This window comes from Hyposmocoma kahamanoa, unplaced genomic scaffold (assembly GCF_003589595.1).
Source record: "Hyposmocoma kahamanoa isolate Upper Pololo Valley unplaced genomic scaffold, ASM358959v1 100080, whole genome shotgun sequence".
In the NCBI taxonomy this organism is placed as follows: domain Eukaryota; kingdom Metazoa; phylum Arthropoda; class Insecta; order Lepidoptera; family Cosmopterigidae; genus Hyposmocoma; species Hyposmocoma kahamanoa.
Window position 1 is genome coordinate 1 of NW_020653219.1, and position 13,351 is coordinate 13,351.

Genomic DNA, 13,351 nt, shown 5'->3' on the forward strand with positions numbered 1-13,351 from the left:
TTAAACTTTATTTTCCTAAGTATAAAACGGCACACATTATGCATAACGCTAATTAATTTGCCGAAAATGGAACCGCTTTCTTGTAAGACGGTGCGGTGAGTATCGCGGCATCTTCGATAATGCTTTTTGAACGACCGAGCTCTTATAAAAAGCCAATTATTATATATATTATATATATTCTATATATTATATATATTTTATATATTATATATATTCCAAAGAATAATATTAGTTCAGAGGCGCTCGGAACTTAGGCGAACACCTTAATTCACGTCACGACGTTCCCACACCGTCACGACATTGTGGGAACGCGCCCTGCGTTCCCACAATGTCGTGACGACAGATTGTCGTGCAGTTTACAGTGTCGTGACTTGTATATTTCAATGAAGTTGTTCACATATAGCACGACACGATTAACTGTCGTTCACGATTTTTTATCGTTACAACGACAAACTGTCGTCACAGTGGGAACAGCTAGATCCTATTGTCGTCACGTTTTATTTATTGCTGTCCGCACGTATTCTGCTCCCTGCCCTCCCCTCTCGTACCCCGCGCCCTCTGATCGCTTTGCAATAGCGTTGGGTCGTAGTCAGAGATGGGCAAGCGCCCGGGTTTTAACCCGGCGCTTTGTTAACGCCTGGTTTATATCGGGTTAAAACCCTAAATATTTGTTGTGAATTGAGTTTTGTTCAAATTTAATTATACATTGTGTTTTCTTTTGTAATGTGCTCTACAAGTCGTGTTAATAGACTATTCAATGTGGAAATTGTCATTCTTGAATAGTCCCAAAATTTTCTATCATCACTTTTTAGTTCATCAATAAACGTTTGACATAACCCTAATGGAATTCATTTTTGTAGCATTGAATGTCCCCAAAACTTTCTTTTCTTTGTCTGCTTCCTCTTCCGCATTTTAAAAAAGTAATACATTATTAAAATTTCGTCTTCATCCATTTCGAGCGAACACACACTACCGGCTTCCAAAAGAACATACAAGCGATTATAGTGCATCAAACGATTCTGTCGTGCAAACGACAAGGAGGCTGTTGTGAAACGATAAATTGTCGTCACGATCTAGTGGGAACAGCTAGTCACGACATTCGTTCAACGATGAAAAATCGTCCACGACAGATAATAACTAACGCACACACTCACACACTCAACATAGCCCCGCATTAGGGAAACCCTGTGTCGCGGGTGCCATGGACACACACATAGACAACCACAAATTACACCCAAACTCACGAGAGAAATAATTGTAGGCCATACAAATATTTCTCCCGGCCCGGGAATCGAACCTGGGACCTCTGCGTGGCAGTCCGGCATGGTAACCGTTCGGCCACGGAGGCAGTTAAAAAAAAAGATGGTCGTGATATGGGAACAGGCTAGACACGACAGTCGTCCAACGATAATAAAACGTGACGACACAGTGGGAACGCGCCCTTTTCCTCGCAAGGACAAATCCTTGCAACAGCAACAGCAAACTGTTGTCAGTAGGCACATTATTATTATTAATTGTATTTGTAATATTAATAATAACTATATTATAATAGGTACTCTTACATTGGACTGTAGAAATGTTAACTATACAGGATGTAATAGACAAAATAATACCTCATTCAGTAACAGTGCCCATAAAACTAAGTAACATTCATTAAATTTTTATTGAATTGATATTCAATTATTTTTTGTGAAATTACTCCACTAGTTTGAAAACGAAACGAATCCGACCGGATCGAAGGAATTTTTTCTGAGTGTTCGATCTTTGTACAGATGTAGTGAATAATCCTTTCCTATCGGCAAAACTCGGAACAACGATAACACCCGAATGGTGCCGATGTGTCTATGAATTACTGTATTATTAAATTACGTGTAGGTATCAAATAAATCGCATACTTTATTTATCAATGTCAAATGTCAAACTGCCCGTTTGACGTATATTACACTGAGATGTTAAAACCACCACGATTCTATCATATAAAGAATTCGTTAGGTAAACAAAAATATAACTAGTTACCGAGGACGTTTTATTTCAATAAAATGCACTGATAAAAACCAAATTCCGGTTGGGATGATCTAATGATTCTATAAGGATTGGAACCCCAAAAGTCTAACTATAAGTCAAAACTACAGTAGGATTTTGCAGACCTTTTTTATAACAATTAATTTTTTTAATTAATTAAAAATACTATGACATAACAAAAAAGACACCTCAACATAAAACAAAACAAACCAGCAGAGAAATTAATATAAATAAATATGATTTTCTGATTGGATGAACGACTTCGATTATGACAGCGGGATAAGAGGAGGAGGAGCGGGGTGGACAGTGTGATGCGAAACAATACTTCCAACTTCCATATCACAGTCAGATTCAGAACTATTTTCTGGTGTATCATCGTCAGAGTTTTCATCAACGTTGATTACAAAACTAGCCATATAATTTTCCAACTCAGGTTCGTGTTTTCGGTACTCGTTTTCGCATTTGATGGCGTGGTCACATACTTTGGCCCAAACATCGGAACCAATCATATTAACCTTTTCCTGTACCAATTGTTTCACAGTAGTCATATTCATACTGATGTTTCTTTTGGATACGTATCCCTTTATTTGAGACCATATGTTTTCAATCGGATTGAAATCAGGATGATATGGTGGCAATCTTAGTACGCTGTGTCCATATTCGTTCATAAGTTTATCTATAGAGTATTCTACAAAGTCTTGTTTGTACTTGCAAATAATTTCATATATTTCAATTTTTGTTAATGACGGATCAATTGGAACGCTAAGTTTGGATAGCCAATCAATCATGTCTTGCTTACGGGTATTTGAATTAGGAGGTTTTTCTACGTACTTATTATGATATGCAGCATTATCTACTACTAGTACCGAATGTGGAGCTAAGTTTGGAATGAGTTGATTACGAAACCATTTTTCATAGTTTTCATTGTTCATCGCGTTGTGATAGTCACCTGTTTTATCAGTAGACTGATACATTAACAATGCCATAGGTATAAACCCCTTTCTACTACCAGCGTGCACTATTATAAGACGTTGTCCTTTAGAAATTAACTGTTTCACTCCGTTTTCTGACGAGTCAGCCCAGCTTTTACATTTTTTTTTTTTTAACTGCCAAATGTGAGGTATGGACGTATGTTTCATCCATATAAACAATCTCTCTCCCTTGCAATCTGTACTTTTTTATCGCGGCTAAAAACTTTACTCTTTTTAAACGAACATCATCTTTCTCGATAAGTAATTTTCTGTTGTTTTCAACTTTTTTATACCGAAATCCCATTTTTCTAAGAATTTTTCTTAGCGTAAAGTCACATCCCTTAAAATTTATGGCTTCGGATAACTTGAACTTCAGGGCTTTAATTGTAGGTACTTGTTTGTATATCAAATGGAAATTATACACTAATCGGCGTATAACGTTGTAGTCAAAATCGTCAAGACCTAGACAAAATAATTTATTTGGTCTACCCAACTTTGCCGACTTCGGACTATTGGAGGTAGATTGATTTATGTATTCTTTTTGCAATATTTTATTTACTGTTCGTTGAGAAATTCCACTGGCCTCCGAAACTCGTTTTTGGACTTTACAAAAGTAAGCAGTATAGTTGGTATGTTTGAATTTATCATTTTCAGTTAAGAAATATAAATAAATATTGAAAATAACTTCGGAGGCTTGCCGATCTAAACGTTTCCCTTTTCTTAGTGCTTTCGGCATGTCTGTTATAAATTGTTAATGTGGATCGAATAAAATCAATGTTTATTATTTACAAAAATGACAGACAAGAGTGACATGTAAAAAGTCTATCAAAATATAGGTGGCCTGCATTAATACACGAGTCCATGAAGTTTATCACAAAATCTAACATAAATATATTTCTGTGGTATTAACTACTCTATATAGATACTTCCTCTTGCAATGCGACCTTTCCCTACGTTGTCTCGAGGGGTACTGAGTGCGAGTGAAGTAGTAAGACAAAAACGAACATTTCCGAGAAAATACGAAAGGAAAGGATTATTCACTACATCTGTATTAATAATTATAAGTAACATTCGTCAAATTAACTTTTCTCAAACATGCTCGGAAATTTTTGCATTACTCTTAAAAAGGAACACGGAAAGTTTGTCATTTATGAACCATGCGACTTTTTCCCGGCCAAGGCTGCTAAGTAAGTATGAAAATCTCCCACCCTCTTCTCTAAACAAAATCTTTATTGAACTATTATGTAAACAGGCAAAAGAAAATCTCATGCAGCCAACTGCCTAGTTTTCATAATTGCGAGAATTAAAAATACCTACCTGTACTTTTTTTCTTAAAAAAAGAAAATGGCAGTAACTTTTAAACTAACGTGTTTTGGTATTCTTTTTATTCGTATTTTTTTCTTTTTTGGTCCCGAAAATGTGCACTAGTGAGAAGAGCGATAAATAACAGTAATAGACACACTTTCAGTAGACTACTATTATTAATGTGCCTGGAAAAACAATAACATATTCTTTTAGCAATTGTCCTAGCACGTCAAATATTACTTTTAATATTAGTAACATTTTTTTTTACTTTTTCTATTATACATCTTCCTTTCTTTAGTCCTTTATTATTTCCTCACATTGTGTGAGAAAAATTCTATACATGCCTCGGCGGGAACGGGGATTGCTTAACTGGTACTCGTCCAGCAATCCCTTACATCCCGGCCTCTGCAATAATGTACTTTTGTGTAAAATATAACACATCTATACACGTGCCTTGCACAAATCTTTTTACCAATGCCATATAAATTTTATTTAAGTCTCCGTGTCACGCTAACATACAGACAACAGCTTTTTCCAATACGTAAAATTTCGCCACCTGACATCCAACTCCATGAAGTCGACAGATGTTCAGTTAGTACCACAAATGAATTGAAATTCACATTGTGGCGGTAACCCTTAGACTATGGAAACTAAAGAACATGTTACGTTGACATATATAAATCAGACGTTATATGTATATGATGCATTTCGTCGTCGAAAACATAAACATATTATTGTCTTTGTTTAACTATTACGTGCCGTCTTAAGCCAAAAGAGATAGCATTACATTGGTCTGTGTCAAACACGGGAATCGAAAATTCGTAACGTCATTTTAAATGCCAACCGTGGCCATTTCAAGTACATGAGGTACATGATACCGTTGTCAAAGGGAAGTACATCAAATGTCAAAACAAATGTTTTTCCAAATGTATTATTGAATTATTCACATGTATTATAATTAAATTGGACAAAAATATTGACAGTGAGAATAATTAGGTATTAATAAAAATGCGACGCTGCAGCATTAAAGGATGCGGCTTTAGAAAAACTGCAAATCAATCGAATGTTACATTGCACAGGCATGTGTTATTTTTTTGTCTATAAATCACACAATAGCCCGAATATTTGATGTAATTAGACTTATTTAAGTAGTTTATTTATAAATCTTGCCAAATTTTGCTTTTGTTACTTTAGATTGCCTGTTTGTTTGTATATTTTGATGATTGTTGTTAACGATTATTTTGAGATAGTGTTGATCTTGTAAGCATACATATTATCGATATTCTGTTATTAAAACAATTCACTATGAGGTTTTTATTGTTTTATTATTATTATTTCAAGTTTTCCTAGAAATGAAAAAAGGAAGAAAGAATGGTTGGAAATCATAGGACTGCCGAATATAAACGTTGGATCAAAGACCATCTTCATTTCTTCGCTTCATTTTGAAGAGTCAAATTTTAACAGAACTTTAAATGTAACTAGATTACATGACAATGCTATTCCATCATTAGGTTTATTGGTATTAGGTTTATTTATTTAGGTTTATTGGTTTACGTTATGTAAATATGTACTAAAATGTAGGTTAAAGGCGTACCTCTTAAAGTAATTTTTATATTTTATTTAGTAAGTACAATTAATACTACGTAATGTTAATTACAAGTAAAGTAGGTATAATTAAGCAAGAATGCGCATGTCGCCAACAAACTGCACAGCAGTTTGGTGACTTTTACTAAATAAGTTACCAGTTGTAATGTTGAAAATAATTTTTTTTTTGAAGTTTAAAAATGTGTGTTGACATTTATAATAATATACCACTCGAGATTAAATTATCAGACTTGTGTTTGTTTAGGCATACTTTGGTTACAGTAAACTAAAGAAACAAAAATTCAAGCCATACATTTGCATGTCGATAATGACTTATCGATAGATTATGGTACAACACTAAAGAAATCCGCCATTTGTAACTTTCAAATTTTGGTAATATGCACGTTGATTCTGTACTTAGGGCAGCTCCTTTCTTTTATTTTTTTCCATCCTCTAAGCGGTAACCCAAGCGCTCGTCCCGAATAATAGAGGCTTTCAAACGTTTGTCTATACTCCACAATATCCGCACACTGTGTTTATAGGGAAACTAAAGCTTACGATGGTAGGTATATTGATGAAAAATTGTAACGTACCGTAAATCGTTTCAGCTTCATAAGCAAAGCACTTCGAATGCACTGCAACTGAGTTGATATTACAGACAATACTGAGATATCAATGCGGTTGAACTCGTCGAAACAACCCCACGCACCGCATTGACACAGCCCGGCGAGGATCTGTCCCACAGCACGAAAGTCCATGCCCTCACCGCAATTTGTGACGACGCATAGAAGACCTAACGCTTTCGCTAAGTCTTTTGTTGTTTCTGTTTTGCCTGTTCCGGCCGGCCCTAAAGAATGAAAACGTGAATTGTTATATCTTTACATTTTTATTTTATTTTTATAAAATATATAAGTGCGCATTTGACCTTCATCTCATCTGGTGGAAAGTGATGAGATCGACAATGGAACATGCTTAACTAAATAATGCCTATTCATTCTCGCCTTGAAAAGATAAACGTTAAAACTTTAAAAGTTATAACAGTCAAGAAATATGTCTGCAGGCTGGGAATTCCACTCCAAAGCCTTTCGCCATACACATGTGGAAGCGTAATGCATCGCGCGAATCTTTGGAATATCCACGACATGGAGGTGGAACCCAAGCCTACGTCGTAAATGGCACACTCTCTGTAATTTATTCTGTAGAATACCGATAAGCAGGCAACTTTACAGCGGTGTTCAAGGTTCCGCAGCTCGTTATAGTATTTTATTATATCTAATTATTTTCGTAGCAGTAGAAGCTCCTCGTAAAATCTCGTCCAGAGAAGTACTGCCACCTTATCTCCATATTTCTGCTGCCAAGCAGTAATGTGAGCCTTACTGTAGTCCGATTATGAAAGCTAAAGGTCCTGGTGAAATTACAGGCACATGGGATTTGTGAATTTATGTCTCAGGGTGACGGGCGCAGTGGCAGTACCCCTAAGATGATTGCGATTTGATGATCTGGGTGGCACTGCAACTGTTATGGATAGGCATGTCACTTGGTATTATTAAAAAGAAAGATTTGATCTAAGTATTACCTATTTCACATATTGTTTCCGACGGATGTCAGATAAGGAACGGGAGAAGAGGTTTAGTAGAATGATTGCCAGTGTACATCTTAGTATAGAAATATAAAACTATAGTCGTAGTTGAGATTTTATTTAATACATCGAGTCATTTGTATACTAACCACCTCGGAGGATTATATTACTGACATCATAAACAACAAGTTTTGCTTTAAGACTTTTAATAATTCATCATAACAGGATGTGACTGGAGCAAACTTAAATTTGCACAAGTTCGCGTTTATGTCGGTCACGTCTATGTTGTCTTCTAATCTTCCACACAGTACACTATTAATTTTTTTTAGTGTATTAAAACCTATTTTTTCAACCATGCATGCACCTTTATATTTTTAATTAAAATATCACGTAATATCGATAATATAGATTATTGGAAGTTTCGTGTAGAAATATGATCTAAACCTGTAAATATGAAAAATAAAAGTAACTTTTTTTGATTCTAAATATCATTATTTATGTAGAAAACAAATTAAAGAACGTCAATTATTGAAATCAAAAATATGCAATTACATTTTAGATCGGGCACTAGTGATAACTCTGTGCGGTAACCAATGAAACCGCTATCGTAAATGCCATTCTGAAGCAAAACCGAGGAGCTGGGGTGGTACTCGTCGGGGAGGACACTTACACGCCCGTTTCAATTTACTACCAAATACTGATATAAAAAGTGTCAGATAGTACAACATATAAGTTTATTTTTGGTACATTTACTTAGTTTTGTAAAATGGAACAAAAGTTGTGATTCATGATATTAGTAAATAACCTTGTGTAATGATTGACAGCGGTTGGACGTTCATATTATCAGATGAAAACAACATGTTAGTTAAAGATAAAGTATTTCCTTGATAAAAATAAACTGTTATTGGAGATCTAATCTAATGAAATAATTTAAACGAAATGTCATATCACATGCGATAAGAAAATGTGGGCAAGATCCGGGAACTTTTTTTTATAAAACTAAGTGACAGGACGAACAAGTCGCGTGCGTAGTGGAAAATGACACACCTGTCCCTAACACTTGCAGTTGTTGTTGTTGCATTGCCACTCAGAGCTTTAAATCACAAAGATCAAATGGGCACTACCACTGCGCCCGACACCTTAATACATAAGTTGACAAGACCCATGTGCCTATAATTTCACCAGCATCCTTACCCTTCGAAATCGGAACGGAGTAATGTTCACATTACCGCTTGGCGGCAGAAACAGGCAAGGTGGCAGTTCTGCTACCAAAACTTCTACATTTGTTACAAAAACAATAAAATAATAAAAAGAGATACTGAGGCATCTCACCTGCTGGCGCTCCACCCAACTGCATGGTAAGAGCTTGTGTTATGGTAAGATAAATTCGATCAGTCAACGGCGTTACCACGAGACGTCCATTCAGACCCATGTACTCATATCCATATTCAAATGTACCTGTAAGCATAGTCGACAAGTTTTACTGATTACTTTTCGTAAGGCTGGTTTCAGAGCAGTGCGGATTTATACGCAGACAGTCCGTGAGGAGCACAGGAGCGTTAGAACATCATTTTACAGTGGTACGGATTGTTCCGTACGGAACCCGGCCCGCGTGAACTCCGCACAAGCCACCCATTCGTTCATTGTAGGCATCGAGTATAACCAGAAATAGAGACGAAATAAGGGCCATACATTCCTGGTAACCCATCAGTGATACATCACTTGTAAACATCAACTCTCGTTTGCACTGAAATATACGTAGAAGCGCTAACAACTGACCTGTGTGTACGTCTCCGTATATTCCAAAAATATTATGTATTTATTGTAATAAAGATAATATCTCTAACAATGGCGTGCTGTTTCATTTGGTGGTGTGGGGAAAAACAGCAAAACATCTAATTACAAAACAAACGGAATCACATTTCATCGGTAATTAAATATTAAATATATAATTTTGCAGTTTTCGTCCATTATAGCAAAGCTCAACTCAAACTGGTCGATTGCCGAAACAATTGACGACACCCGTCAATTGTTTCGAATTCGGGCTGGCCAATTGGAGCGCAGTTGTCACAGTAATGATATGGAAGAATAGTTTTCAAACAAATTAAATTACATTTCGTCTCTATTCCTGGTTACATACTCGTAGATTGTAGACGACTGTCTTCCGTGAATATCCGCACCTAAACTAAATACTCGATTCAGAGCACAGCGGATTCTACGCGTGCGGCTGGCCCGCAGGCGGACTGTCCGTACGGACCGTACGCACTGCTGTGAAATTAGCCTAAGGGTTTTCTGATGCTGTAAGAGTGTTTAAAACCAGTTAACAAGCTGAGAAAAGAAACAGAAATGAATAAACATAAAAATAATATAAAAGTCGAAGCTTTCTCGTAAAAGACGAAACCGTGAAACAGAAATAATCAAGATTGTATTGTCCGCATACGAGTGAATCCCTTAAACTGTTGGAGAGGCTGCTCTCCAACAGTCTAAGGCTGTTGGATTTCTGTGCCGTGACGCGTCTACGTGACGCGTTCTCCCTTGAACCTACCCAGGTCGACTATGCCAGGGAATATCGCCTCTCCATTTAAAAATTGTAAATTACTCTTTCAGACCATGGTAGAGACGAATAATAATGATATATTTTATTTTTTCCACAACAATAACAATTTCATTTGAAAACCATGAACTTTTTGGTATAGGAAAACATCGTGATGAAACCTGTGCGTGGAAGAAGGTTCAGATCCCTCGGAAAATGTGTGAAGTCTTCAACCCGTATTGGGCTAGCGTGGGGGACTATGGTCTAAACTCTCGTCTAAGAGAACACCCGTGCCCAGCAGTGGGGCGTACAAATGGGTTTATGATGATGAATAACAAATTTGAAGCATAATATAATAAACATTTATATTTGTAAGAGACCGGTACCTAAAGTAAGCACAAGCTTGTATTCCCTACCAAATTACTCAGTTATTGTTATGTGAAACAGTAATAACACAAACTATTTCATTGATAATTGAAATGAATAGACAAGCCATTTGGTACTATTTTCAATGATCTTGTTATTCAATATCGTCAGAAAAATCTTGTTGAAATGATCCCGTGTGCAGTGCGACCGCGCCGCGCAGCTACCTCAGGAACCGACTCAGTTAAGCGGTAGGCCCGTAACTTGATCGCAAAAGGAATTAAAAGAAATTCTGTGTGAATCTTACCAGTACACTGTTTAACCCATAATGCATCGAAAGACTTCAGCCAATAAAATCGAAGCTGACTCTCCCATTCGAACTCTGAAATTTCTGTTACATTGTCGCGGACAAATCCTTCGATTATATCTCTCATGTGCACATCTATCGTCGTGATTGTTCGGAATTTTGACCGGTCATTAGGTTTTAGGTCTGTAAAGCAAGAACAAAAAGAAGCGAATTACGATGTAATTTCTGCCTGTTCGATAAGTCGATTAATCAATCCGATCCAATGTGACTTGTTTTCCCGTTTGTCGTACCAGTCTATACTTTGTTCTTTTAGCATCAGGTCGCATTTATTCAACACGAATTTCATCGCGCTCACCCCGCCGGGAGGCAGCGGCGTAGATCAAATTCAAACCAGACTCGCCCGCGTGTCCGGACGCTTATTTAAGTAAAAAGCTAAATGAATAGAGTTTATTTTGCCATGACAGGCGCACGCGGTCACTACGCGGCGGCAACGCGGACTCCGCTCTGCGACGGCGAGGTTGTATTATTCAGAGAAATTTAAATAATGTAGCCTAGTAAATAGAATTCGCCTTTTATGAGGCGCTAATTCATTCTGTCGTTTGGATAGCACAAGCAAAGCAATTTTATTTATACCGTGAAATTAAATTCTCAAACATTTTAATTTATGTAATTATTACTTTTTTTTACTCGTAGTATTTATTCACTAAGTATTAAATGAAAACTTTCTATCTTTACATACTTAATCTATTTCAAAAACTTGCATTATAAAAAACTTAAAGAAACAGAGGTTGCAAACATTTAACGGATTTGTTTTTAGTAATACTTGGTACTTGGTGTAACGGGCTGGTGTCCGCAGCTCGACGACAAGGCGCCTATTTTGCGTGTTGTAATAAAGATTAAGATTTTTTTAGTAATAAAGATTTATTATTATCGTGTCATTGTGATGATGTTTTCCTTCACTAGAATCTGTTGGATGAAGAAAAAGTTTATGCTTCTTTGTTTAGGTACGTTTTTTATAATTCCAAAAAAAGCCCAGTTAATGAATGTGAATTTTTTTTCTCCCAATCTCTCGACCAACCTCAAAAAAAACCTTCTTTCCAAACTGAGTACGAGCTAGACGCGAATTAAACAAGGAATTTCTCTATGTAAATGTTAAAAAATTCGCATTGGATCTGTTGACCGTATTATGGATCGGAAGAACGGAAAACACACTAAAACAGAGCACGTAATAAATAATGAAAGCCCTCGAATATTTTATATTAGAGAATGGAAAAATTTACGTGTCTGACTACCGACCCTGTCGTACTTTGACGACAAGCCCATCCAGCTGCTCGTTCTGCTGCTGAAGATGGTCTTTCATAGCGCGTTTGTTGCCCTTGCGTATACGTAGAAAAGCCTCCTCGGTCTCTGCCGTCCACCACACACCATTAGCCGCGAGACACACCATGCCTTGGTACTCTAAGATCCACTCTGTCCTGAAAATAATGACAACACTAGTGTTGTAACATGAAAAAAAATACAGCGCCCTGGTTCTTTTTAAAAAATTTGGTTTTTGTTTTTTTTTTCAGAAAAAGTAAAATGGAATAACTGAAATGAAATAAGACAGTAACTTTTATTTTAAGAATATATATATATATACACACATCAAAAGTGTCTAGGGATCAAGTACGTTTAAGAGTATTGCTGCAATTAGGGTTAATTATATTAACTTTTTTGTATCGCTATTGATACTTTTTAGTGAGTTTTAACATTTAAATAAGGAATATTGTTTAAAATTCGATAATAAGAAGAAAATCGATTGTCAATGTGGTTTTGTATAAAAATGAGTTATAGCGTTTTGACAAAATCATTACAATATCTGCATCGGAACCGAAACAATTTACATTATTATGGAGAGACGACATCATTTAACCCGAGAAGTGATGATGCGAGCCGTCGGAATGTTGGAAGCTGGTTCCAGGCAACGTGCTGTGGCTTTCACTCTTAACACTACACAGAGCGTCATAAGTCGCCTCTGGACGCGCTATCGCATGACGGGCAGCGTGGCCGAGCGACATGGAGGACGATCTCGCATCACGACTCGCAGACAGGACCGGTATATCCAAAATACTGCTCGACGGAATCGTACCATGACCGCCATGATGTTGGTTACGAGGCTCCATAGCTCCTCAGGCTTGCTAATAAGCGATCAAACAATCCGAAATCGTTTACGTGAAGTGGGTCTGCGATCCCGAAGGCCGCTCAGAGTTCCACCTATTGCACCCTGCAATCGCAGGACCCGTTTACGATGGGCTCGCGAACACAGAAACTGGGAGGAAGAAGACTGGCGCTATGTGTGCTTTTCGGATGAATCCCGCTTCGGTATGAGACCGGATACAAGACGTACTCGAGTTTGGAGAACATCTGGACGTCATGAACGTTTGAGATATTGTCAGGAAGTTCATCCATATGGTGGGGGAACAATAATGATATGGGCCGGTATTTGGATCGGCGGAAGAACCGATCTCATTTGGATCAGGGGTAACCTCAATGCTCAAGTTTACGCAGAGAGGATTGTTTCAGGTGTTATCATCCCTTTGCGAGGCCAGTTGGGTGATTCATTTCAACTAATGCATGACAACGCACGTCCACACACGGCTCGAGTCGTAACACGCATTCTTGCCGAAGCTCGTATCAACGTTCTGCCG

At 37.2% G+C, this 13,351-nt stretch overlaps 1 protein-coding gene across 1 annotated transcript; it reads right to left on the minus strand.

Annotated features, from left to right (window-relative positions):
* Positions 1 to 2,288: 2,288 nt before the first annotated feature.
* LOC113229277 lies at positions 2,289 to 2,996 on the minus strand. The gene has a single exon (XM_026462824.1). The coding sequence runs from the start codon at positions 2,994 to 2,996 to the stop codon at positions 2,289 to 2,291; it is 708 nt and encodes a 235-aa protein (XP_026318609.1).
* Between the last annotated feature and the right edge of the window lie 10,355 nt (positions 2,997 to 13,351).

Coding starts and splice junctions, on each gene's coding strand:
- LOC113229277 (XM_026462824.1), bottom strand. CDS start 2,996: ATGTATCAGTCTACTGATAAAACAGGTGACTATCACAACGCGATGAAC.